At 43.7% G+C, this 24,534-nt stretch overlaps 1 protein-coding gene across 1 annotated transcript; it reads left to right on the forward strand.

Annotated features, from left to right (window-relative positions):
- Positions 1-1,001: 1,001 nt before the first annotated feature.
- LOC116315414 (scavenger receptor cysteine-rich type 1 protein M130-like) lies at positions 1,002-24,527 on the forward strand. The gene is made up of 9 exons (XM_039616760.1): positions 1,002-1,167; positions 3,301-3,420; positions 9,701-9,865; positions 20,851-20,985; positions 21,875-22,180; positions 22,253-22,534; positions 23,741-24,046; positions 24,119-24,400; positions 24,496-24,527. Exons 1-9 carry the CDS (start codon positions 1,002-1,004, stop codon positions 24,525-24,527), a joined length of 1,794 nt encoding a protein of 597 aa, XP_039472694.1.
- The last annotated feature ends 7 nt before the right edge of the window (positions 24,528-24,534 follow it).

Consider the following 24,534-nt stretch of genomic DNA (forward strand, 5'->3'; position numbering starts at 1 on the left):
GTAGGGCATTAACAGGGAAAGGGGGCACAAGGAAATACTTTTCTTTATTATTCTCATTTAAAATGTCTCGCTTTAAAAAAAAAAAATAATTATCTGAGTCTTACAACAAACAATTGATAGATTGATACATATATACCATCAGAACAGTGTACATCACTGTCACAACAGTGTTTATTTTCATTCAAAGGCTTTATGATTTTTCCTTTAATGGTGGGCCGGTCTCTAGTCAAAATGCCCGGGACGATTTTTTTGTCCCAGTCCAGCCCTGTATGCAGCTCATCTGCAGTCTGGTGTTACCTACATCTTCCTATTCAGAAGGCAGAATTTCCAAGTTCTGAGTACAATCAAAAGCACCACGACTGCAGTTTTTGTGTTGGATGTAAAAAGCAGGCTAGAATCATGGCGGCGGTCAACGACGGTCCAGGCGTGGGATTTGTCTCGTGGAAATGTGCACATTATTTTTTCCTTTCTATTGGTAGGTGGCACAGTGCACTTGTGCCAAGTAAGCAAGCTAGAAGACTGGCAATCTTGCTGGGTATCCAGTTACAGAAGCAACACATTAACAAGAGAATTCTGAGTAAAACCAAAGTTACTTTCCCTAGTAACTAGTTACTTTCAAAGTAACGAGTAACTTGAAGTAACTGAGTTACTTTTTTAGAGAAGTAACTAGTAATGTAACTAAGTTACTAATTTAAAGTAACTTACCCAACACTGCTTATATATAATACATCTGTATATACACTGTCAGAGATACCTGTCTTTGAGTGAAGATTTAAGGTGATAAGACATATAAATAACTGCAACTTGAATCTTTACTGAAGCTCAGTATTTGACACAGAGTTCATGTTCACTGCTGTAATAACTAATAATGATTAATATAATAACTATAAAATTGGCCATATTATATTTACATTACCAAAGTGATATGACTTTAGTCTCATGAAAAACATTAGCTAATTGTTATTTACTGGCTAATCTTAAAATGACCGTTTAGTACAGAAATGAAGCCGCAACTCTGGAAGACCCGGCTCAATGAATATGGCATGCGGCTCAATACGAAAAAGACCGAATACCTGGAAGGAGGCCCCCAAACTGATGGCACCATCATAATTGACAACGAAGAGCTGAAGAAGACAAAAGAGTTCCGCTACTTGGGCTCAGTCATCAGTTACGATGGAAATATAACCTCCGATGTCCGAGCACGAATAAATAGACGCTCGAGTCCCGCCTGAGGTGGTATGGACACGTGATTCGAAGCGATGAGAACTCTGTAGCAAAAACGGCAATGATGATCGACCCAGAAGGATGCCGGCCCCGAGGCAGACCGAAGAAACGGTGGATGGACAAAATAAAGGAGGACATTAAGACCATCAACGCATCACCTGAGGACGCCTTGGACAGAACCAAATGGAGAAAACTTTGCCGAAGAGCGGACCCTGCACCAGCGGGAACAACGCCAGGATGAAGAAGTACAGAAATGAAGCCCAAAAATCATGTTTTTACAGTCCTGTGGTCTCAGCCTCAGATACTTATCAAATCACACAAAGCTCTTGTAGAAACAAACAAATGAACAAAATATGTTCTCCTTCATTTCTGTCAAACAAAGTTGTATGACACGTTTCCAGCGGTTAGTATCATGGTTGCTAGGCAACCTGGGCAGCGCGACGGAGACTAGACCGTCCCATTTGCAAATCGAGCTCAACACTGCCCCTTGCGTCCTGGAGCACTTCCGTTGTCTTTTGGATTTTTTACGTGTTTTGGATTTTGCATGTGTTTTGGATTTTGTACGTGTTTTGGATTTTGCATGTGTTTTGGATTTTGTACGTGTTTTGGAGTTTGTGCGTGCTTTGTCTCTAGGGGCCACCATAGGAAACCCAAACAAAACACGCATTAAGAGGCTCTAATGTCTGTGTCTCAATCTCGTGGCCCATGTCACCCCTACTTGCAGCCGCATAATGACATGAAGAAATATTTTTTTTAAAACTTAGTGTTCAAAAATTATTTAATATGAAGGCAATGGGCAGAGTGTTACAGGCATCGCCCTAAAGCATGTAGCCTCATGGGCAGTGTAGTCCAGCTGTAAGTAAGCTATTAAGACTCGACTGTACACTGTGTTCGTGTTCTCCTCCGAAACAATAAGTTCCGTTGGAGCAGCCTTTCAACGCCTCTCTCTGTCTCTCGCTAGCAAAGTTGACCCAGACAACAAAGTAAAGCTAGTTTTCAGCTACGACCGTGGCTCAGGGGGGTTGGGAAGGGCACCTGTAACCGGAAGGTCGCCGGTTCGATCCCCGGCCTCTCTGTCCTGGTCGTTGTGTCCTTGGGCAAGACACTTTACCCTACCGCCTACTGGTGTTGGCCAGAGGGGCCGATGGCGCGATATGGCAGCCTCGCTTCTGTCAGTCTGCCCCAGGGCAGCTGTGGCTACAACTGTAGCTTGCCTCCACCAGTGTGTGAATGTGAGTGTGAATGAATAATGTCATTGTAAAGCGCTTTGGGTGCCTTGAAAAGCGCTATATAAATCCAATGCATTATTATTATTAGAGGTCCCTTTACTACGGTTCGGAGCCGCAGACCTGTTTTATATACGCGCGGAATAGTTTTCTATACGAGATCGCTGCAAAAAGTGCAGCCTTACCTAATGTCCACACTACTGTTACTCATTTATATTAAGATTTAAACATCTAGTTGGTATTGGTATCGATACGAGTAACCTTCAGTAATAGTAATAAATCACACAGCAATAGTACATTCATGTAGTTGTAAAAGAGCATGATAATATATCAAGTAATCCAAAGTATTCAGAATACATTACTGTCATTGAGTAACGTAACGGAATACGTTACAAAATACATTTGGGGGCATGTAATCTGTAATCTGTAGTGGAATACATTTTAAACGTAACCTTCCCAACACTGCGTTACTCACATACTGTGCCGCCATAAAGAATATATTTATACAGTTAAAAGAAAAGCTAGAAAAACACATCTATTAAATACAGTGTCTGTTTTCAAGTACTTGGTAAAATCTCAGTTCCACCCTACTATAAACAGGTTTGGAATTTACCATTTCCTGTTTGGAAGTCTGGACCTCCAAGATGGTGACAACATGGAACAGAGCGACCTTCCATTGCTATTCTAGCGTGTTGTGGGACACATGCAGTGTTAGTCCTCTAGAGGGCACTAGTTACCCCGTGACAGTAATTAAATATCCATCTACAATCAGAAAGTAAAATGTAAGAATGGACAACCTTGAACTGATCCCAGATCAGGTGTTTTACAGATTGCTGTGTGTTTTCTGCAGGTTTGACTTTGTTCAGTGGTTTACCAAGGACCGCATGGCACCTGAACTCCTACAAGAACAAATCATCAGTGCTGAGAGCCATAGAAGATCTACAACAAACTGGTGGACGCACCAACACAGGTGAGTAACCAGCACATTATCCTGTCTACAGGTTCTAGCCACAAAAGTTTTTTGGACCAGAGGCTCTGACTGGAGAATATGAGCAATTTTACTTCTTGTATATGAGGGATTTTTTCATCTCTTTTTTAATCATCTTAGCATCAATTTGTATACACTGATCTATGTCGAATTCAACTTTAAAAGTCTGAACTTTTTTCATACTTCGCTAACAGCCTGTGTGGTGTGGTAATGGTACTAATACTTTTTCTTTCAGTCAGTTTCAGTCAGGGTTATTGTTTGTTAACAGTCAAAATGACCGAAATGACCGAGAGAAGAAGCTCTCGGTGAGTCTGGAGGTGTCGGACCTCAGTGACCTGAGGTGCCTACCCGGCTCCTCCGGCCCTCCTGATGTTCACAGGGGAGTTGGGCCGCTGCGGGGATTTTTCTGATACAATCCGCCCTGCCATTCCAACGTTTTCCCCGGGCCTTTCCTGACGATTCCACTAAGATTTCTCAACTGTTTCCGTTCGTGACCGTCCCCTATGCTGGGCTGAGTCATATCTCGCCCTGCACCCCCTCGAGACCCTCTCCTACACACAGTTCATCTGTGATTTTAAGGCCAGTCGGTCGTTGAGTTTTCCATCGAGTTCGTCAAAGCTGCAGAGACAGAGTGGTAGCGTAACACACTCCACGGTGCTTTTGTGAATGTTCTTAGCAAACGTATTAAGGATGAGCTCGCCTAATGTGATGAACCAAATTGTTTCGAGGATTTGGTTGATTTGGCAATAAGAAGTAATAACTGCCTTTGCAAAAGAGAGAGCGAAAAAGGGAGCAGGTCCTGTGCTGGATTCGGTGGGAACACCCCTGTGCACACTACTCCTCGGGCCTCTCCATCCCCCTTCTCGGCCCATGCCTCACCTCCGCCCGTCACCAATGCAGCTGGGTCTTACAAGACTCATGCCAGAAGAGGTGCCTCCTCTGTTTGCCGAGTCCGTGACACCGTTTGCAGTCAGCATGGTACAATTTCTGTTCAGGCCCTTTTGGATTCTGGGGCAGAATTTGATTGATAGCGACTTGGTGCGTCAACTTGGCATTGAGGTGCCCCACTACCAGCCACCCAGTTATACAATCTCTGTGGTCCCAAAAAAACAGCCATGGAAAAATATGTCAAGGAGTCGCTGGAGGCTGGCTTAATTCACCTGTCTTCTTCGCTCCTCGCTGCCAGCTGCCTGTATTGACTGTCGGGGGGATTAACAAAATAACTGTAAAAAACAAGTATCCTCTGCCTCTAATCTCATCTGCTTTTGAGCCATTGCAAGAAGCAGTCATTTTCACAAAACTGGACCTCTGAAATCACTTAATACAACAGGGGGATAAGTGGAAGACTGCTTTTAATACTCCTCTTGGACATTATGAGTATATGGTAATGCCATTTGGTTTGACCAATGGCTGGTTTTCCAGATGTTAGTAAATGATGTGCTGTGGGACTCTCTGAATCATTTTGTATTTGTTTATTAGGATGACATTCTTATTTTTTCCCGGTCATTGGAGGAACATATTCATCAGGTTCACTGTTGGGGAACCAGATGTTTGTAATGACTGAGAAATGTGATTTCCATGTTGAGTCATTTTCTTTTGGTTGATTATATTCTGGAAAAAGGGCGGGTGAGGACAAGCAATAATAGAATGGCCGGCTTCCTCCACACATAAACAACTTCAAAGATTTCTAGGATTTGCTTAATTCTGTCACCAGCTCATTAGAAACTACAGCCAGATAACACTCCCACTTAATAAACTCATTTCTCCCATGCAAGTCTTCCAGTGGTCACCCGAGGCCAGCTAGGCGTTTTTAAGATTACAATAACTATTTAGTACCAGAACCATCCTTCCCCATCCTGACACCTCCAAGCAGTTTATTGTGGAGGTGGACACTTCCAACACCAGTACAGGAGTAGTGCTATCCCAACGCTCTGAACATGATGGACACCTCCACCCGCCTGCCTTTTTCTCTCGGTGGTTCAGCTCCACTGAGTGAAATTATCATCAGGAACTCCTAGCAGTCAAGATGGCCCTAAAGGAGTGGAGACATTGGTTGGAGGGATCTGAACAGCCATTTTCAATCTGGAACAACCACAAGAACCTCTCATACATTCAGTGTGCCAAGAGAAAGAACTCCCGGCAGGCTACATGGCAGTTCTTTTTCAACCAGTTTAATATCACCATTCCTTACAGACCCAGCTCTCGCAACACTAAGACCGATGCTTTGGTCCACCAGTTCTCCCCATAATCTCACTCTGTAGAGCCCGGGACTATCTTACCTGCATCCTGTGTAGTGGGGGCCGTGACATGGGAGATCGAGCTACACGGGTGAAATGTAGCTTGTGTTAGAGGAATTTCCAACATGTGTCTCTCCAAAAGTTGATTCTGTTCATTTGGACGTAGCGTTTTGTGGGAGAAACGTTTCATCACTCATCCAGGTGACTTCTTCAGTCTCAGCTGACTGCAGGTGGAAACCTGTATTGTACTGTATGTAGCGGAGATGACAATAAAGTTTACTTTGACTTCAGCAGCGCGCAGGCACACCGAGGGCTCTCGCGCTCACTTTTCGCGTATAGAATTTCGAAAAAAAACATCAGTGCAAATTATAAGTCTGTATCATAATGTCCGGTGTTTTCGTGTTTGTTGTTATGTTTTTATTTTGTTTTATTTTACGAGTTGGTTATTAGATGCTGCTCCAGCCAGCCAGTGAATCCCCCGCCGCCCCGCCCTCTCCTCCCTGTGCCGCAAGCAGCAGGCGCACCTCGCAAACGGAGGGTGCCCTTACTCCCAGCAAATGGGAGATAGAAAACCGATCCTTGCCTATGCCATCCCCAAAATGCCCTGGCTGATGTCGGGGCAGCATGAGTACGAGCAACTTTTTTTTTCTTTTTTGCCGATGCCCGTGATGCCGCCCCCCACCACGATGCCGCCCCGGGCAACCGCCCATGTCGCCCGTATCAAAAACCGCTACTGGCTGTGGTGAACGAAACATGGGGCACATCTGATAACAGGACAGGTAGTTTGTCAAAAATCTTCTTATAAAGGGCTGGCACAGCTTTCTCGGTGAAGTAATTTCAAATCGAGGTTCTACATGCTCCATAAGCATAAGAATGCAAAGGCGAATGGCAGGTCACTCATTGCGATCATTGGTGCTATCTTGGCGGTGATGTCCTGCGTCTTCGCGCTGTCACGGGGCATTTTTTTGTCTCCCTTTCAAACTCTCCTGCAGCTTGAGCTGAATCGTCTTCGACTGGGTTGCCTGGGTAAATTCGCTGTTTTGTGTCGGGCAGGGGCAATTTTAGCCCATTTTTGGGGGTGCTGAAGCACCCCTAAAATGAATCAAAGCACCCCCAAAGATTTCTTACTTTTTTGACAATATTTGCTGTTTTTGTGACACACTACTAAAAATATAAAAAGCATACAGTGCTTGGTTGAGACGTAACATTTCAACAACAAAAGTATAAATACCCCCCCTCCCAAAATGGTTTGTTCCAGCTCGCCTCTCCCCTACTCTGAGACGCAGCGGAGCAGAGGTATAAGTGCCTGGCTGAAACAGGACATATTAGCTACATTTAACCTGCAGTTACTCTTTATATAGTTAGATAGGAGTCAGACCATGTTTCTTTTTACCCGAAAAACATTACACCAGGTAACCTGCAGTGTTGAAAACTTGTTTTCCGACGATGTTTGCTACCCTACAATCCATCCTGCTCTGTAGTAAAATCAGCGACATTTGAACGTCCTGTTGCTCCCGTTGAAATGTATACAGCCTGTTTAAAATCTAAAACTTAAAATTGTCCGTAGCCTACTGTTGTTACCATTGTCCTGTTTGAAATGGATACTAACTAGCTAATTGAATGCTGACTGAATGCCCATTAACCTTATAACTTCTGTTGTGTGTGTGTGTGTGTGTGTGTGTGTGTGTGTGTTTGCGTTTGTGTACAGAGAGACAGCCAGGTTTATAGTGGATATAAGGACGTTTTTTTCAAAAAAAGGGAGCAACATTCAGGTAAAAGTGTAAGATCAAATGATCCATCAATAAAGGATAATGTTGGATCAGTGTTTCAATATTTATATCTTTTATTAGATGTTCATGTGGTTTGGTTATTTGCCTTTTGGTTGAAAGTACACTGAGAGAGGACTTTTCATTAGTGATCTTAATAGTATTTTTTCATATTAATGTAATTTTTTCATCTGATTGAATACAATCTCCAGTATGAAGAGTTGGACAGCACCAGGCCCCGACATGGTTCACACCTACTGGCTCAAGAAGCTGACTGCACTCCACGAGCGTCTGGCAGCACAAATGAACCAGCTGCTAGTTGACGAGAGACACCCAGAATGGCTAACCGAAGGTCGGATGGTCCTGATCCCCAAGGACCCCCAGAAGGGACCGGTCCCATCCAACTACCAACCAATAACCTGCCTCAGTACTACATGGAAGCTCCTGTCAGGCATCATATCGGCTAAGATGAACAGGCACATGGGTCAATACATGAGTGGGGCACAGAAAGGTATGGGCAAGAATACCAGAGGCGCAAAACACCAGCTACTGGTAGACCGAACAATCAGACGAGACTGCAAGACCAGACTGACCAACCTGTGCACAGCCTGGATTGATTACAAGAAGGCCTATGACTCAATGCCCCACAGCTGGATCCTGGAATGCCTAGAATTGTACAAGATCAACAGGACCCTAAGAGCCTTCATCAGGAACTCAGTGGGGATGTGGCGTACAACACTAGAGGCCAACTCCAAGCCCATAGCACAAGTCACCATCAAGTGCGGGATCTACCAAGGAGATGCTCTGTCCCCACTGCTGTTCTGCATAGGCCTGAACCCCCTCAGTGCGATCATTGACAAGACTGGCTACGGATACCGACTACGAAACGGAGCAGTTGTCAGCCAACTCCTGTACATGGATGACATCAAGCTGTATGCCAAGAGTGAACGAGACATCGATTCACTGATCCACACTACCAGGATATACAGCAATGACATCGGGATGTCATTCAGACTGGAGAAGTGTAGTCGGATGGTAACAAAGAGAGGGAAGGTAGTCAGAACTGAGGGGATCGAACTACCAGAAGGCAACATTGCAGACATAGAGGACAGTTACAAGTACCTGGGGATCCCGCAGGCAAATGAGAACCATGAAGAGGCCGCTAGGAAAGCTGCAACCACCAAGTACCTGCAGAGGGTCAGGCAAGTCCTGAGGAGTCAGCTGAACGGTAAGAACAAGATCCGGGCCATCAACACCTACGCCCTGCCCGTGATCAGGTACCCTGCTGGGGTAATAGGCTGGCCAAAGGAGGAGATAGAAGCCACTGACATAAAGACAAGAAAGCTCGTTACCATGCATGGAGGGTTTCACCCCAAGTCCAGCATCCTGAGGCTGTACGCTAAGCGGAAGGAAGGGGGCCAGGGACTGGTGAGTGTCAGCACCACAGTCCAGGATGAGACAACGAACATCCAAGAATACATTGGGAAGATGTATTCTGTATTCTGTATTCTGACCGAGTGCTCAGTGAATACCTCAGGCAGCAGAAACCCAAGAAAGAGGAGGGAGACGAGGAACCATCATGGAAGGACAGGCCCCTGCACGGTATTTACCACCGGCAGATAGAGGAGGTGGCTGATATCCAGAAATCCTACCAGTGGCTGGACAAAGCTGGACTGAAAGACAGCACAGAGGCACTAATCATGGCAGCACAAGAACAAGAATAGAGGCTGGGGTCTATCACACCAGGCAAGACCCCAGGTGCAGGCTGTGTAAAGATGCCCCTGAGACAATCCAGCACATAACAGCAGGGTGCAAGATGCTAGCAGGCAGGGCATACATGGAGCGCCATAACCAAGTGGCCGGCAGAGACATCTGTGCCGAGTATAACCTGGAAGTTCCGAGGTCAAAATGGGAGACGTCCCCAAGGGTGGTGGAGAATGACCGAGCTAAGATCCTGTGGGACTTCCAGATACAGACGGACAAAATGGTGGTGGCTAACCAACCGGACATAGTGGTGGTAGACAAACAGGAGAAGACGGCCGTAGTGATCGATGTATATATACACATATATGTATATATACATACATATATATATGCTGCACTGTTTATACAGAAGTAGAATCTGTATGGATGGATATTTCTTGTTGAAATATGATATTAGACTCATAGCTAACTTAAGTTTTGCCTTTTCATTTGTTGTGTTTTGGTCTTTGAGCTTTGAAACTCTTGACCTGCTGTTGCCTCTTTGTTCCATCACAGGAGTAGCTCTGAAACACATCCTCCATAACCAGTTTAAACCCACTGTGGGAATGCGCCCAGACTCCAGAAAGATTGCTGTTCTGATCACAGACGGGGAATCCTACGATGAAGTACTTCTTCCCTCAAAGAACCTGAGAGACACCGGCATCGAGGTCTACACTATCGGTGAAGTTTTTTGATTAATGTTTACCTTTAAAAAAAATCCTCTGACAAGTTTGAAGCAATCACAGAAATATTAAGTTCTTGTAGTTGCTGAGCGTCCTTTACGTTTGTCTCCATCACAGCAGACGAACGTCCCCACCTAATGGCTCTATCCTCTCACCCCAACCAGTCACAGCAGATGGCCCCGCCCCTCCCTGAGCCTGGTTCTACCGGAGGTTTCTTCCTGTTAAAAGGGAGTTTTTCCTTCCCACTGTCGCCAAAGTGCTTGCTCATAGGGGGTCATATGATTGTTGGGTTTTTCTCTGTATGTTTTTTTTTTTTTTTTATTATATCTTTATTTGGATTGGACAAGTAGAGATAGGAAAAATAAGGCATCTGCATACCAGTATACAAGTAACATATGAGCTATGGTTAGAGTCCATTAGCCTCATGGGCAGTGTAGTCCGTGCTGCAGCAGGTTTTTAGCCAAGAATTTAGTTTAAGACTCAACTGTACACTGTGTTCGTGTTTTCCTCCGGAGAGCAGATGATAACGAGCGGAATACGTTACAGAATACATTTTGGGGCATGTATTCAGTATTCTGTAATGGAATACATTTTAAAAGTAACCTTCCCAACACTGTGAGCAGAGTCCATTCCAGGTTTTTAGATTTAGTTTAGGAGAGCAGATGATAAACAACAATAATCAATAGATACATATTACCCTCCTTTGGCCATTACTGGGAGAGTTGTTCACCTGCTCTCCAAAGGGAGATAGTTAGAACACATTACATAGAACTATAAGCACAAATTGGGGGGAGGTCTGTGCTGCTGTCATGGTAAACAAGTAAATAAATAAACGAATAATAATAGTATAAAAAAATAATAAACAGGTAACAGTGAAAATCAAGTGAAGTCAGCTCTGGTGGGGGTAATAAATTGTATCCAGTTGTTCCAAATTTGGTAGAATTTGGCCTTTTGGTTTCTTAGCAAATATGTCAATTTTTCCATCCTAAATATCTCTAGAATAGTCCCAAACCAGTCCTCTAGTGTAGGCTGGACTGGGCTTAACCATCTTCTAGTGATTGTTTTTTTACTTGCCACCAAAAGTAATTGTGCCAACTTAATCTCACTCTTACGCTCCAGAAGGGGGACCAGACCCATATATAAAACCTTAAAATCTAAAGGTATTTGGACATTGAAAACTGCACTTAAAGAGGTCTGGACACCCATCCAGAAATTTTTTAATTTGGGACAGTCCCAAAAGACATGAAAATGGTTAGCCACGGTCGAGCCGCATTGTCTCCAGCATTGCATATGGACCCCTTTGTATCTCTCCTGATATGGTGTCTTGAAATACCTAATGATATTCTTCCAGCCATGTTCCTTCCAGCTCATAGAACTGGATGTAGCCCACTGGCAGTGCCAAACATTTTCCCATTCACCCCCAGAAATAACAATCCCTGATTCCCTTTCCCATTTATCTTTAGTGTATAAAGTATTATCCTCGCTGGCACTAGAGAGAGCTTTGTATAATTTGGAGATGGATTTAGTAGGAATCATGGTTGTGGTATTTTTCAGAATAAGGAAAAAATGCGACTCAACATCATTAAAGTCAGATAATTTGCATTCATGATCAATATATGATCTCAGTTGTAGATATCTGTGGAAATCGTATTTTGTCAAATAATGGTTATCCCGCAGGGCCTCAAATCTGAGCACAATATTTCTATGAGTAAGAGAGAGGAAAGTCGTAAGGCCATAGGATATCCATGCTTTAAAATTAGAGTCATGTCTATTTGGGATAAAATCTGAATCGAAAGCAAACCACCTGAAAATTTTTAACATTTTATGTATCCCACAAATGCTAATTACCCTCTGCCAAACTTGGAGGGTGTGAGTTAGCCAGGGGTTCCCCAAGGTTTCCAGCCGACACATTAAACCCTTATCTGCCATAGCAGCTTGTAGATGGAGCCGGTCCACTAGGCTGGATTCCAGTTCCTTCCACCTAGCTGTATATGTTTCGTTGCACCAGTATAGGAGAGGGGTTATTTGAGCGGCATAATAGTAGTTCTTGAGGCAGGGGAGGCCCAATCCTCCCTTTTCCTTGGGGAGCTGTAGAGTGGCATATTTAACCCTTGGCTTTTGGCCCTGCCAGATAAATCTGGAGATCCATTTATCCCACTCAATAAATTGATAATCACACACTTCTATTGGCAAATTTCTGAAAAGGTAAAGCAGTCTGGGAAGCACGTTCATTTTGATTGCGGATATCCGGGAGCTGAGACTCAAGAAAGGGACCAGATTCCATCTATGCAGATCATCTTTTATACTTGCAGATATTGGCTCATAGTTTGCCTGGAAGAGCCCCGAGAGGTCTGCAGTCAGGTATATTCCCAGGTACTTGATTTTCTCATTATCCCAATTTATTTTAAATTTCCTATGAGGTCATGTAGCAACTTCTCCAGTCTACGAGCAAGAATAGAGGTAAATAACTTGTAATCCAGGTTAAGGACACTGATTGGTCGATAATTTCCACATTCTCGTTTATCTTTCCCCTCTTTTGGGATGATTGAAATAATTGCCTCCCTCCAAGAGGGTGGGATTTCTCCCTCCTGTAGAGTATAGTTAAATGACTTCAGCAATATGGGGAGTAGATCTGCCCTCAGGGTGCGGTACCACTGAGAACTGAACCCGTCCGGCCCAACTGCCTTACCTGGTTTTGATCTGGAAAGAGCTGCATTAATTTCTTCTGCTGAAATGGGATGTATTAAATACTCATTTTGAGAAACGAGGAGTGAAGGTAATTCTAAATGACTTAAAAAAGCATCAATACAGTTCTCCTCAGTAGCATTCGGTTGTGAATACAGTTCACTAAAGGTCTCAAAACATTCCTGAATATTTTCTAATTTAGTTTCCAAAATGTTAGTTTTGGGATCCTTAATTTGATATATCGTACTTTCCTCTAGTTGTTTGCGTAATTTATGTGCCAAATATTTTGCAGATTTACCTCCTATCTCATAGTATTTCTGCCTCAAAAATGTTAAATTATTTAGGGTCTCCTGGGTGTAAATATCATTAATTTCATCCTGTATTTTCCTGATTTCCTGTTTTACAGTGGGATTTGCGGTATTTCTGTCCTCCTGTTCTTTCAACTTTAGATTTGCCTGTAAGTCTGCTAACTTTTGCCCTTTGATTCTCTTTAGGTGGGAGGCAATAGAAATTAATTTACCTCTCATTACCGCTTTAAGCGTGTCCCAAAGAATGATTGGGGATACCTCCCCTGTATCATTAACTTCTAAAAATTCTTTAATATCTTCCTTTACTTTAGAAACTATGGCAGGATCATTAAACAAGTATGAATTAAATTTCCACAGTGTCTTACGTTTTTTCCTAGCCACCTGTAGAGATAGAGAAATAGGACTATGGTCGGATAGGTCTCTTGTTAATATGTCACAGTTTCTGACCCTAAACCTATCAGTTTTAAACATGAAAAAGTAATCCAGCCTTGCATACACTTTAAATGAACCAGAGTAATGAGTGAAGTCTCTAGTAGATACGTAGCGATCCCTCCATACATCTACAGGGTGGGCCATTTATATGGTACACCGTAATAAAATGGGAATGGTTGGTGATATTAAAGTCCTGTTTGTGGCACATTAGTATATGTGAGGGGGCAAACTCCTCAAGATGGGTGGTGACCATGGTGGCCATTTAGAAGTCGGCCATCTTGGATACAACTTTTGTTTTTTCAATAGGAAGAGGGCCATGGGACACATCAAACTTATTGGTAATGTCACAAGAAAAACAATGGTGTGCTTGGTTTCAACGTAACTTTATTCTTTCATGAGTTATTTACAAGTTTCTCTTTGTTCACAGCCATTGACATGTCGAAGAGGTTAACACGTGAGGAGCCGATCGAAATAGTGTTGATATCTGGTGAACGCAGTAACCGGGTCATTGTAGCAGATTTCAAAACAAGACACCCTACGAGACCACCCATCTCCCATGCTACAGTTAGCAAACTGCTTGCTAAGTTTCGTGAAACTGGTTCAGTGTTGGATTTGCCAAAATGTTGACGCAAGAAAACTGTCACTAATGAAGAAACATCAGTGGCTGTCCTAGCTTCATTCAGCAAGAGCCCACAGCGTAGCACTCGCCGCATGTCACTGGAGAGTGGCATTAGTTGAACATCCTTTCAGCGGATATTAGCTACTCACAAATGGCACCCTTACAAACTCCAGCTACTGCAGCATCTCAACGAGGATGACCCAGATCGGCGCACAGAATTTGCAGAATGGGCAAAACAAAAATTGGAACAGGACCCTCAGTTCACGCAGAAGATTTTGTTCAGTGATGAGGCAAACTTTTATGTGAATGGTGAAGTTAACAAACAAAACCACCGCTATTGGTCTGACACTAACCCACATTGGATGGATCCTCCAAGACTGTTGGAACAACAAAAGTGATGGTTTGGTGTGGTATATGGGGTACAACGATAGTGGGTCCATTCTTCATCAATGGAAACCTCAAGGCCACTGGATATTTGAAATTGCTACATGATGATGTGTTTCCCTCTTTATGCACTGAAGCTGGCACGTTCCCTGAGTTTTTCCAGCAAGATGGTGCACCACCACATTATGGGTGCCAGGTCCGAGCATTCCTAGATGAACAGTTTCCTGGAAAGTGGATTGGTCGTCGTGGGCCAGTTGAATGGCCCCAAGGCCTCCCGATCTGACCCCTTAGACTTTTATCTTTGGGGTCATCTGAAGGCAATTGTCTATGGTGTGAAGATATGAGATGTGCAGCACCTGAAACTATGGATACTGGATGCCTGTGCTGGCATTTCTCCTGCGGTGTTGCTATCAGTGTGTGAAGAGTGGGAGAAGAGGGTTGCATTGACAATCCAACACAATGGGCAGCACATTGAACACATTTTATAAGTGGTCAGAAACTTCTAAATAACTCATGAAAGAATAAAGTTACGTTGAAACCAAGCACACCATTGTTTTTCTTGTGACATTACCAATAAGTTTGATGCGTCACATGGCCCTCTTCCTATTGAAAAACAAAAGTTGTATCCAAGATGGCCGACTTCTAAATGGCCACCATGGTCACCTCCCATCTTGAGGAGTTTGCCCCCTCACATATACTAATGTGCCACAAACAGGACTTTAATATCACCAACCATTCCCATTTTATTACGGTGTATCCATATAAATGGCCCACCCTGTATTATCCCCATCTCTGTCATATAAGAATTAACCTTTCTGGTAAGTGCTGTTACCTGACTGGTTGGAGGGGAGGAATCAAGTTTGGGATCGAGCCTAAAGTTAAAATCTCCCCCACAGACAACTATCCCCCGAGAGTCCACCATTAAGTCAAACATGTACCTATAGAATAGCCACTCGCTCCTAGGGGGGGGCGTAAACATTTAATATTGTAATTTCAGACCCCTCTATCCTTCCTGTTATTTTAACAAATCTGCCTTCCTCGTCACATACTTCCGAGATATGTTCATAATTAAGTGTACCAGAGATGAGTATAGCCACACCCCTCTTGTGTTTAGACTTCATGGAAGAAGAGAATACATATTTAAAACCCTTTCTTTTCAATCTCAAATGTTCTGCTTGGTTCATGTGTGTCTCCTGAAGTAGTGCAATCTGGGCCTTCTCCTTCCGTAGTTCGGACAATATCTTATTCATCTTAATCACATTCAGAACCCCGTTAACATTAAAAGAGATTACTTTCACTGATTCACTTCCCATATAAATATATTAAATTGCCACAGCACCTAACTCACACACTTTTTGCTAACTTTGTTTGTATTTTGTCTTTTTAATCTGTTATATCTTGTAAAGCACTTTGTGATTTCTATCTAGAAATGTGCTATATAAATAAAATTTTACTTACTTACTTTACTTACTTACTCAATAGAAGCAAGCAACCCTGTTGGGTCTAAACTCAGACCCCGCTGTATCCAGGACTTATTCCCATGAAAGAAAAACAAGGCAACAGCGATTGATCATTTACTTGCAAGGGAGGCCTCGTCGGTATCTCAGCTCAATACGAATGACCCCGATGATGGCCTCCTCTCGCTGGCTTTTATTGAGAGACAGTTCACACAAAACACAGCAAAGCAACGCCCACATGCTTCTAAGGCATTGTATGTATGTATATGTGTGAAGCTTCTATATGTAAGTAGGAGTGTGTGTGTGTGTGTGTGTGTGTGTGTGTGTGTGTGGCAGACCTCCTGCTGACCAAAGGGTCGTAACCGCAGGAAGCTTACATCAAAAGAAGTAGATCCTCCAGATAGGATGTATCTGCAATAAAACATTACAGCCCCCTACCCAGAACCCCGAGAATCTGGGGGGAAGGACAGTGGAATCCCTTTCATCAGAGTTGGCAAGCATAAAAATGACAAACATTTAACAATCCACTCTAACAAACCCCCTCTTGAAAAAATAACAAATGAAAAAATTTGAAAATACACAGAAAACATTAGAACATAACTGAAGCTTAAAAGCTCCTAGGCTGGCTTCTGACAGTGGAACACTTCCACTGACACCCTCACAACTTGAAGGGAAACCCCTTATTACTCCCTGAGTTAGGGGGCCTTCCACTACGACGGCACTCACAACAACGAAGAGTCCCACCCATTGTAGCTCGACAGTAATCATATTTCACTGTAATGTCCATAACAAATACATATAGTTAAATTAGTTCTCTTCACGTCTGTATACTTGCAGCTTCTCTTTGTATCCCGCAACTCCTCGGTTCTGACGCGGGCGCCGACCACCAACTCCCCACCACAGCGGACATCTTTGTAGTCTTTCTCTAGGGGTTGCCGGTGGTGTAATCACCTTTACCGGCAGGCCCCGGCTCACCAGGTCTGCCGTTGCCTCCTCCACTGTGTTGTAAGTTTTCGCTCCTTCTTCGAAAAAAACCTTAAGGCGCGCTGGGTAGAGGGTCCTAAACCGTAGATTCTTCTCTTTTAGGACCTTTCGTGCCTCTGCATACTCCTTCCTCATAACCATGATCTCAGAGGGGAAATCGTTGTCGAGGTTGATCTTGCTGGAGTTCAACATAAAACCTTTCTTTTGCCAGGTGAGCCTCAGCACTTCTTCTTTGACGGTAAAACTTAAGAATTTTACCAGGATCGATCTGGGTTGAGAGCCGTCCGGGGGGAGTGATGATATCACTCTGTGTGCTCTCTGAATTTGTAACGATGTTGATGGTGGGATGGCAAGGTTCTCCCGGAGTAGCTTCTCCACAAAGTGAGCCATAGATGGAGCTCCCGATTCAGCTCCCTCCGGCACCCCGTATATTCTGAGCGACTCCCTCCTCGAGTAGGCCTCCAGTGATGTTAGTTTTGTTTGAAGCTTTTCTTGCATTGTTAATATCTCTAACAAAATTTCATCTGTGTTCTGGAGCTTGTCTTCGTGTTCAGCAACCCTGGTTTCCACCTCGTTGAGCCGCGTGTTGACTTTGTCCAGCTCGCCCTTTATTTCCAGCAGTTGCACTTTCGCGTCTGTTCGAAATTCTTTCACCTCTTTACCAACGCCTCTCAGTTCCTTCAATATCAGCGTCAAACTTACTGAGTTGTCCTCATCTTCTGTCCCAGAGCCATCGCGGTTAGAGGTGGGAGAGTATCCTCGGCTGGCCCCGTGAGGGCTAATGTTAGCCCCTTCTGTTAGCTGCACATTGTCATCTTCAATGCCTTCGCGCGTTAACTTTTTAACTCTTTTGTTCTTTCTGGATGTCATTTATGCCCCTTTTTCCTCTTTGGGTGCACTTAGATTGTTTATTAATTTATATGGGGCAGTTTTAGTCAATTTTGCTCGAGAGCTCTCTTCCTAAGCTGCCATCACCCGCGTGCACCGGAACTGGAAGCCTGAGCCGAGAGCCTCTGTATGTATTATTGTGCGATCTACTGTGCAATATAAAGCGCCTTGAGGCGACTTCTGTTGTGATTTGGCGCTATATAAATAAAATTGAATTGAATTGAATTGAATTGACGGTGTCGTATCCTGATGCATCTCCTGCTTTATTAAATCTCCTGAACCTCAGTTTCTCAAACTGAAACACAGAGTCAGTGGTTGGGACAGTAGTTTCACTGCTGTCCAAATCTAGACGATGTCAGGTTCCAGCTGAGTGTTGTGATGAAATGAATCTGTTAACAGAGCATCATCTGTTCACTGGACTCTGTGTTTTCAGTGCTGCATTGCTGTGACTGTAGCATTTTAATAGGCATGAATCCTAGAAACTTTTCATGCACAGCTGCATGAAAAGTGGGATTTTCGTCAGTAAGTACATTGCAGCGAAGTGACTCTTGACAGGATTTTAGAGGCAGCACAGGGAAACTGTTCAGCCTCTTTCTATCCTACAGGAGGCTTTAATGCTTAAATGCTAACACTGTCATAGGCCTGACTCAGGGCTTTTGTATCAATGACTATTATCGTGTGATCTGTTTATATATTCTGTTAAAGTTTTCCTAATTAGATTTTGGTTTTGTGTCTCTTTAGTGACGAGTCATCCCTCCCCATGTGGTTCTCTGTTTGCTGTCTGTTTATATTTCCTGTTTTACTTTGAAGGTCTGTGTCTCTGTCTCATCATGTCAGTTAGGATCAGCTGTGCCTCCCTCCTGTTTTGACATTCCTCATTCCCCTCTGTGTGTAATTGTAGTGTGTGTTTGCCTGTGCTCATTGTCGGTTCGTTTGCGTTTCTCTGCTTCCCCTCCCTGTGATTCTCCCTGCATGTCATCCCGTGTTTGTCCCAGAGAATTAATATTTCAGGTTTGTATATCTAGCTCTCCCAGTTCAGTTTGTTTCTTAGTTTCCGTTCTGGCCATCATCACTTTTGTTTGTAGTCTCACATTTTGTAAATAAACACTCGTTTGCATCTCAGCCTTTGCCTGCATTTTGGGTCCTTTCTCCCACACACCACACGTCTGCTGCCGCAGCTGTGACAGGCGCAAGTTCCAGACATGTAAATGCTGATATGGAGGGGCCATATCAGCTAAATCTCTCTGATCATTATAATAAAAAATATACTCAGATTTTTAATAAATATGAATAGATAAGAGAGTTTATTGTTGGAGAGGCTCTGATGTGAGAAGTGGCTACTGCAAACCTGATCTGCTCTGTTTTACCTGGATGGCTAGCATCACCTGCTCACCTCGGTGTGCAACATTAAAGATGAGACAGTCAATGATGCACCAACCCATGCATGCCCTACCTCTGCACAGGACAGGTAACTCAGTACTAGATGACTTCATCTCCCAAAACTTGTATTTATTGAGTTTGAAAGTGTTTTTCACAGTGATGTCACCATGGCTCATTTTTCTGTAATAACTTAGTGGAAATAAAACCTGATTCATAAAATCTCAAACATGTCAACATGTCTGTGGTGCTCATGGATGATGTGACTGCTCTCAGATTCACACTGATGCTACAGCAGTGATCACACAGAGCCACACAGGGCAGACGATAATGAGCCAAACTGCAAAAGCAACCCAAGAGTTTCTCAAGGCAAAGAAACCAGATATTCAATCAATCAGCTGATCTCAGCTCAGCAGAGCAGCTTTTCAGGTATTAAATAGAAAACTGAAGGCAGAGAGCCACAAACCAGCAGTAGCTGCAGTAAAGACCTGCAGAGCATCTAAAGGAGGAGACGCAGCATGTGGCGATGTCCGCGAGTTCTTGAGGCCGACTGCAAAGGATTTTGATCCAAGTATTTGTCACGGTCGTGGGTCGGTGACCCAGTGTTTTGTGTTTTGAATCATTTATAGTCTTTGCTTCCATTATTATTTTAGAAGTTCGAGTCTCTTGGTTTTTGTGCTGTGTCTGTGTTCCATGTTTTCTTGGTCTCCAGTCAGTCATGCCTCTGTGCCTGTGTTATGGTTCCTGTTTTACTTTGATAATCACGTGTTCGTTGTTAATGTTTTCAGCTGTGCTTTCCTCCTGTGTCTCCTCATTCCCTCGTTATCCCTCTGTGTAATAAAGCCCCGTGTCTTCCTCTGTTGCTGGTTTGTCTGCGTTTCCTCCATGTCATTGCTCCACGTTCCTCGACTCAGGCTTTCATGTCTCGTGTTCCACGTCTCCCCTCAGGTTCTCAGGTTTTTTGTTCCTTAGTATTACTCTCCATAGTTACCTCCCAGTTTAGGTCTTTGTTCTGTTTAGTTTTTGCTACCTTCTGCTTTTGTTTGTTTTCTGTCCCCGCTGCAAATGAAAGCTCATTCACAGTTAAGTTAGTTGTCAGTGTCTGCGTTTGGGTCCTATTTCTCTCCAATCCACACGTCTGCCAAGGCAGCTGTGAACGTATTAAACACAGTCTGTTGTGGAATTTTCTGTTCATAAAGTCTGAAACATGGTCAGCTGTGGTCAAGGTTACTGCATGCAGGAGAGCGAACACACATCAAACATCAAACTGCCCTTGAGATGTTACAGGAATCTTTTATTCTCTTGCACACAACTCTCTGTATTTTTTTAGTTACAGTCTTTTGGTCAGACAGATCCTGGAAGATCCTGGCACTGGTCATCTTGGGGAATTTCGTCCTACTGAGCAAAACAGTTAGCAGATAACATAGTGGAACATTGTTAAGGTCATGTTGACACATACAAGCGTCATCTAAATAATAAAGGTTGTACAAAAATCCTACAGTGAAGTTCTAAACACCTAAATCTAAAAGTGAGGACTAACCAAACCATTACAAGTCCTTACATTGGAAATGATAAAGGTTTGTCCAATCACTGACGAGACTCTGAAAATGGGGACAGTTCATGTCAAACTTTATTTAAACTAAAGCTGAAAGCCTGAACCTCAGTCATATCCTGATGGTTTGTTTTGTGGTGGCATCAGAGCAAAGCTAACTGAGAATGACTTTGGCTTCATTTGTCCTCATGCTGGAGTTGTGCTGTTCACACACTGGAACAAAATAATGATCTAATACATGAAAAATGCCACACAGCTCACATTTTCAGACACAGTAATAACTCATTTTTCTTCCAGGTGTGAAATACGCCAGTCTGAGGGAACTGTTGTTGATCAGCTCTGATCCGGATAAAGTTTACTTCGCCAACAGTTTTGACTCTCTCCAGGACAACACATTCACCATCGACTTCTCTAACAGTGTTAATGTGTTAGGTAAGTATTCTTTCATTACACTGATGCTTGTCAGCACCACTGGTCAGTTGTCCAGTGCATGTATAAGCCTTTTAAGACTCTGTGTGTGTGTGTGTGTGTGTGTGTGTGTGTGTGTGTGTGTGTGTGTGTGTGTGTGTGTGTGTGTGTGTCCTTTACTCTAGTGGTTATTGTTTTTATGGTTCTATAAGGACACGGTCAGCATACACTGAGTCCAGGTTTAATCTCAGTTTAAATTGTGTTTTGTTAGTGTCCGTTTTCTTTCTTTAAAAAAATACAGGAGAGTGCCTACCTTTTAAAAGATTTAATTCATTTCAGCAGTTGAAATTACAAGTTAGAGTGCTGGACCTCAATGTGAACCAACGGTCTGCTACACAAAAAGGATGACCCTGTAAGCGGGCAATACAATTTTATATCAAAACAAAAACTAGTATTATTATGTCTATCTCCTTATCTGGGAAACAACGTGGCCGGTCTTGCTGTCTCCCAACTGGATCTTCTCCTGCATTTCATCCACGTCTGACCTTCTCTTGCATCTGCTTCTTTTCCTGGAAAAAGATGGAGAAAGAAAAACACCTCCCTCCCTAACCTTCCTGTATTAATATTATCTGGCAATCCTCAGCCTGTTGTTTTCTACTTATTATCTAAGTCTGGGACAGTCTGTTCAGAATCTTTGTAAATCCCTCTGCGGCTCAACATGTCAGCCTCAATGTTCAATTCAGTTATACTGAAGTGATGCTCTTTACCCTTATTACATGGAGTGCCAAGTCTTTAATGAGCACAATTGCAGAATGTATATAAAAATCATAAAAAACAGCTTTACTTAATCATTTTATTCCTAACAGTCTCTGTGACTTACTGGATCTCTGTTTGATTTCTCTGATCTCTGCAGACTCTGTCAGGCTGCTGAATGGTTCCAGTCTGTGTTCAGGCAGACTGCAGGTGAAGTCTAACCAGAGATGGTCCTCAGTGTGTGAAGATGACTTTGACCTGCAGGATGCAGAGGTGGTCTGCAGGGAGCTTGGCTGTGGGCCTCCTTCGCTCCTCCAGGGGGCGCTCTATGGAGAAGTGGAGGCTCCAGTGTGGAGCAGAGAGTTCCAGTGTGGAGGCCATGAGTCTGCTCTCCTGGACTGTAGAAGCTCAGGCTCAGTGAGAAGCAGCTGCTCACCTGGCAAAGCTGCTGGACTCACCTGCTCAGGTAGAAGAGGAGCTGCAGCTTTGGTTCAAACTCACTTTATTCTGTGACTGATGACTCTCTGCTTTCTGTCAGAGCCTGTCAGGTTGGTGGGAGGAGCCAGTCGCTGTGCAGGTACACTGGAGGTGAGACGAGGAGAGTGGAGACCAGTGGCGATGGAAATCTGGAACCTGAAGGATGCAGCTGCTGTCTGTGGACAGATGAACTGTGGTTCTGCTGTTTCTGTAGGAAATACACAGAGTTCTTCACAGAGGTCGGTGTGGTGGGTGGAGTCACACTGTGTTCAGGCTGGATATGCTCTGAAAGAGTGCGCATCAGCAGATCGCTCTTCCTCCACCCTTGATATCACCTGTTCAGGTAAGTCTGTCACAGACATCATCTAGGATGGTGAAGTTTCTCGTTACCTGTCTCCTCTGTGACAGTGACCATGGTAGAAGTTCACTGGACGTGTTCATGGTCTCCTCGTTTGGTAGGAATGTTGAGACACCACAGTCTGGTTGTCAGTCCTTCCTTCATCATCATCAGTTGGTCTAAGAGTAAAATAACCCACCGCCTTGTTTCTGAATATTCATGACGTTGCCTCTAGTATCCTTTAGTAAGTTTAAGGTGCTCGATGAATCTGCAGGATTCCTTCTGAATCCAGATCTGCCTGGAGACCATCTGGTAAGAGATCATATCAATGCTGATGCCGACAGGTTCTTAGAACATCACCGTAATCAGACTTATTTTCATCTCAGATACACGACTTAAAATGTTGTGACTCAGGTACAATTTTGACACTGACACAAGAACAGATATATAAAGACCTGCAAAGGTCCAATAAACCACCTTTGTGTTATTTCCTGCTTTAGCTGTGTCTCCAGAAACAGCTCCACAGTGGAAACTTTGAACACGCTCGGCTTTGTTTTTATGACCTCGTCCATCTCAGGATGCAGCTGAGGTCTTAAACCATCACCTGACCCTGTTCAAGTTTCATCAATAACCAGACCTGCTCCTCTTTTCACTGTCAAAGACATGAACCAGCAGATCGGAGGATACAAATTTGAGCTAATATTAAAGCAAAGATTACTTTAGGAGGAGACCATGTTCAGGTCAGCAGCAGCAGTCGTCTTTTAAATGTTGATTTTTGTGAGGATGGTTAAGTATGGATTTACTTTCTGACTTTAGTCTTTATGGATTAACTGAAGATGTGATTTAAGGGTTGAGGAGGTGAAAGAGAAGAAACGACTGACACATGCTGATGATTTTATAATGTTTGTTTCAGGATACAATAGAATAGATTTTATTTTGAACTTGTACATATAACTAAAATAACAAGAAAAAACATTTAAACACAAAAAACAAAGTAAAGACAAGTTGTCATGAATAAATCTACATCTGTAAAAGATGAAGTTTACACTAATTTGTTCATTTCAAATTTTATAATTTGCAAATCAATGTTCAGAGTTTGACATATAACAAATAAGTATACATGTTTAACTAAATACAAGCCTACAGTCATATACAGTAGCACATGAGCTACACACCCTGTGATGAAGCTCTCTGTCCTCTACCTCTCTGCAGACTCTGTCAGGCTGCTGAAGGGTTCCAGTCTGTGTTCAGGCAGACTGCAGGTGAAGTCTAACCAGAGATGGTCCTCAGTGTGTGAAGATGACTTTGACCTGCAGGATGCAGAGGTGGTCTGCAGGGAGCTTGGCTGTGGGCCTCCCTTCGCTCCTCCAGGGGCACTCTATGGAGAAGTGGAGGCTCCAGTGTGGAGCAGAGAGTTCCAGTGTGGAGGCCATGAGTCTGCTCTCCTGGACTGTAGAAGCTCAGGCTCAGTGAGAAGCAGCTGCTCACCTGGCAAAGCTGCTGGACTCACCTGCTCAGGTAGAAGAGGAGCTGCAGCTTTGGTTCAAACTCACTTTATTCTGTGACTGATGACTCTCTGCTTTCTGTCAGAGCCTGTCAGGTTGGTGGGAGGAGCCAGTCGCTGTGCAGGTACACTGGAGGTGAAACAGGGACTGTGGAGATCTGTGGAGGCCTCAGGCTGGACCCTGATGGATGCAGCTGTAGCCTGCAGAGAGCTGGACTGTGGCTCTGCTGTTTTAACAGGAAGCAGAAATGCATCCTGGGATGGACCAACGTGGAAGATCAAACCTGCCTGTGTTAAATCTGGATCTACACTGAGGGAGTGTGCCACATCATCCCAGTCACCCACCGTCCTGGAGCTCATCTGCTCAGGTAAGGGAGTCGCTGTGAGCCAACGGAGTTTAACCTTAAAGGAGTCGAGTAAAGTTCAGCCAATCATCTGTCTGTTTACAGACCTGCTGGTTCAGCCAATCATCTCAGCGTCCTTCTCGTCCAATGACGGGACT

This window comes from Oreochromis aureus, linkage group 8, assembly GCF_013358895.1.
Source record: "Oreochromis aureus strain Israel breed Guangdong linkage group 8, ZZ_aureus, whole genome shotgun sequence".
Classification (NCBI taxonomy): Eukaryota; Metazoa; Chordata; class Actinopteri; order Cichliformes; family Cichlidae; genus Oreochromis; species Oreochromis aureus.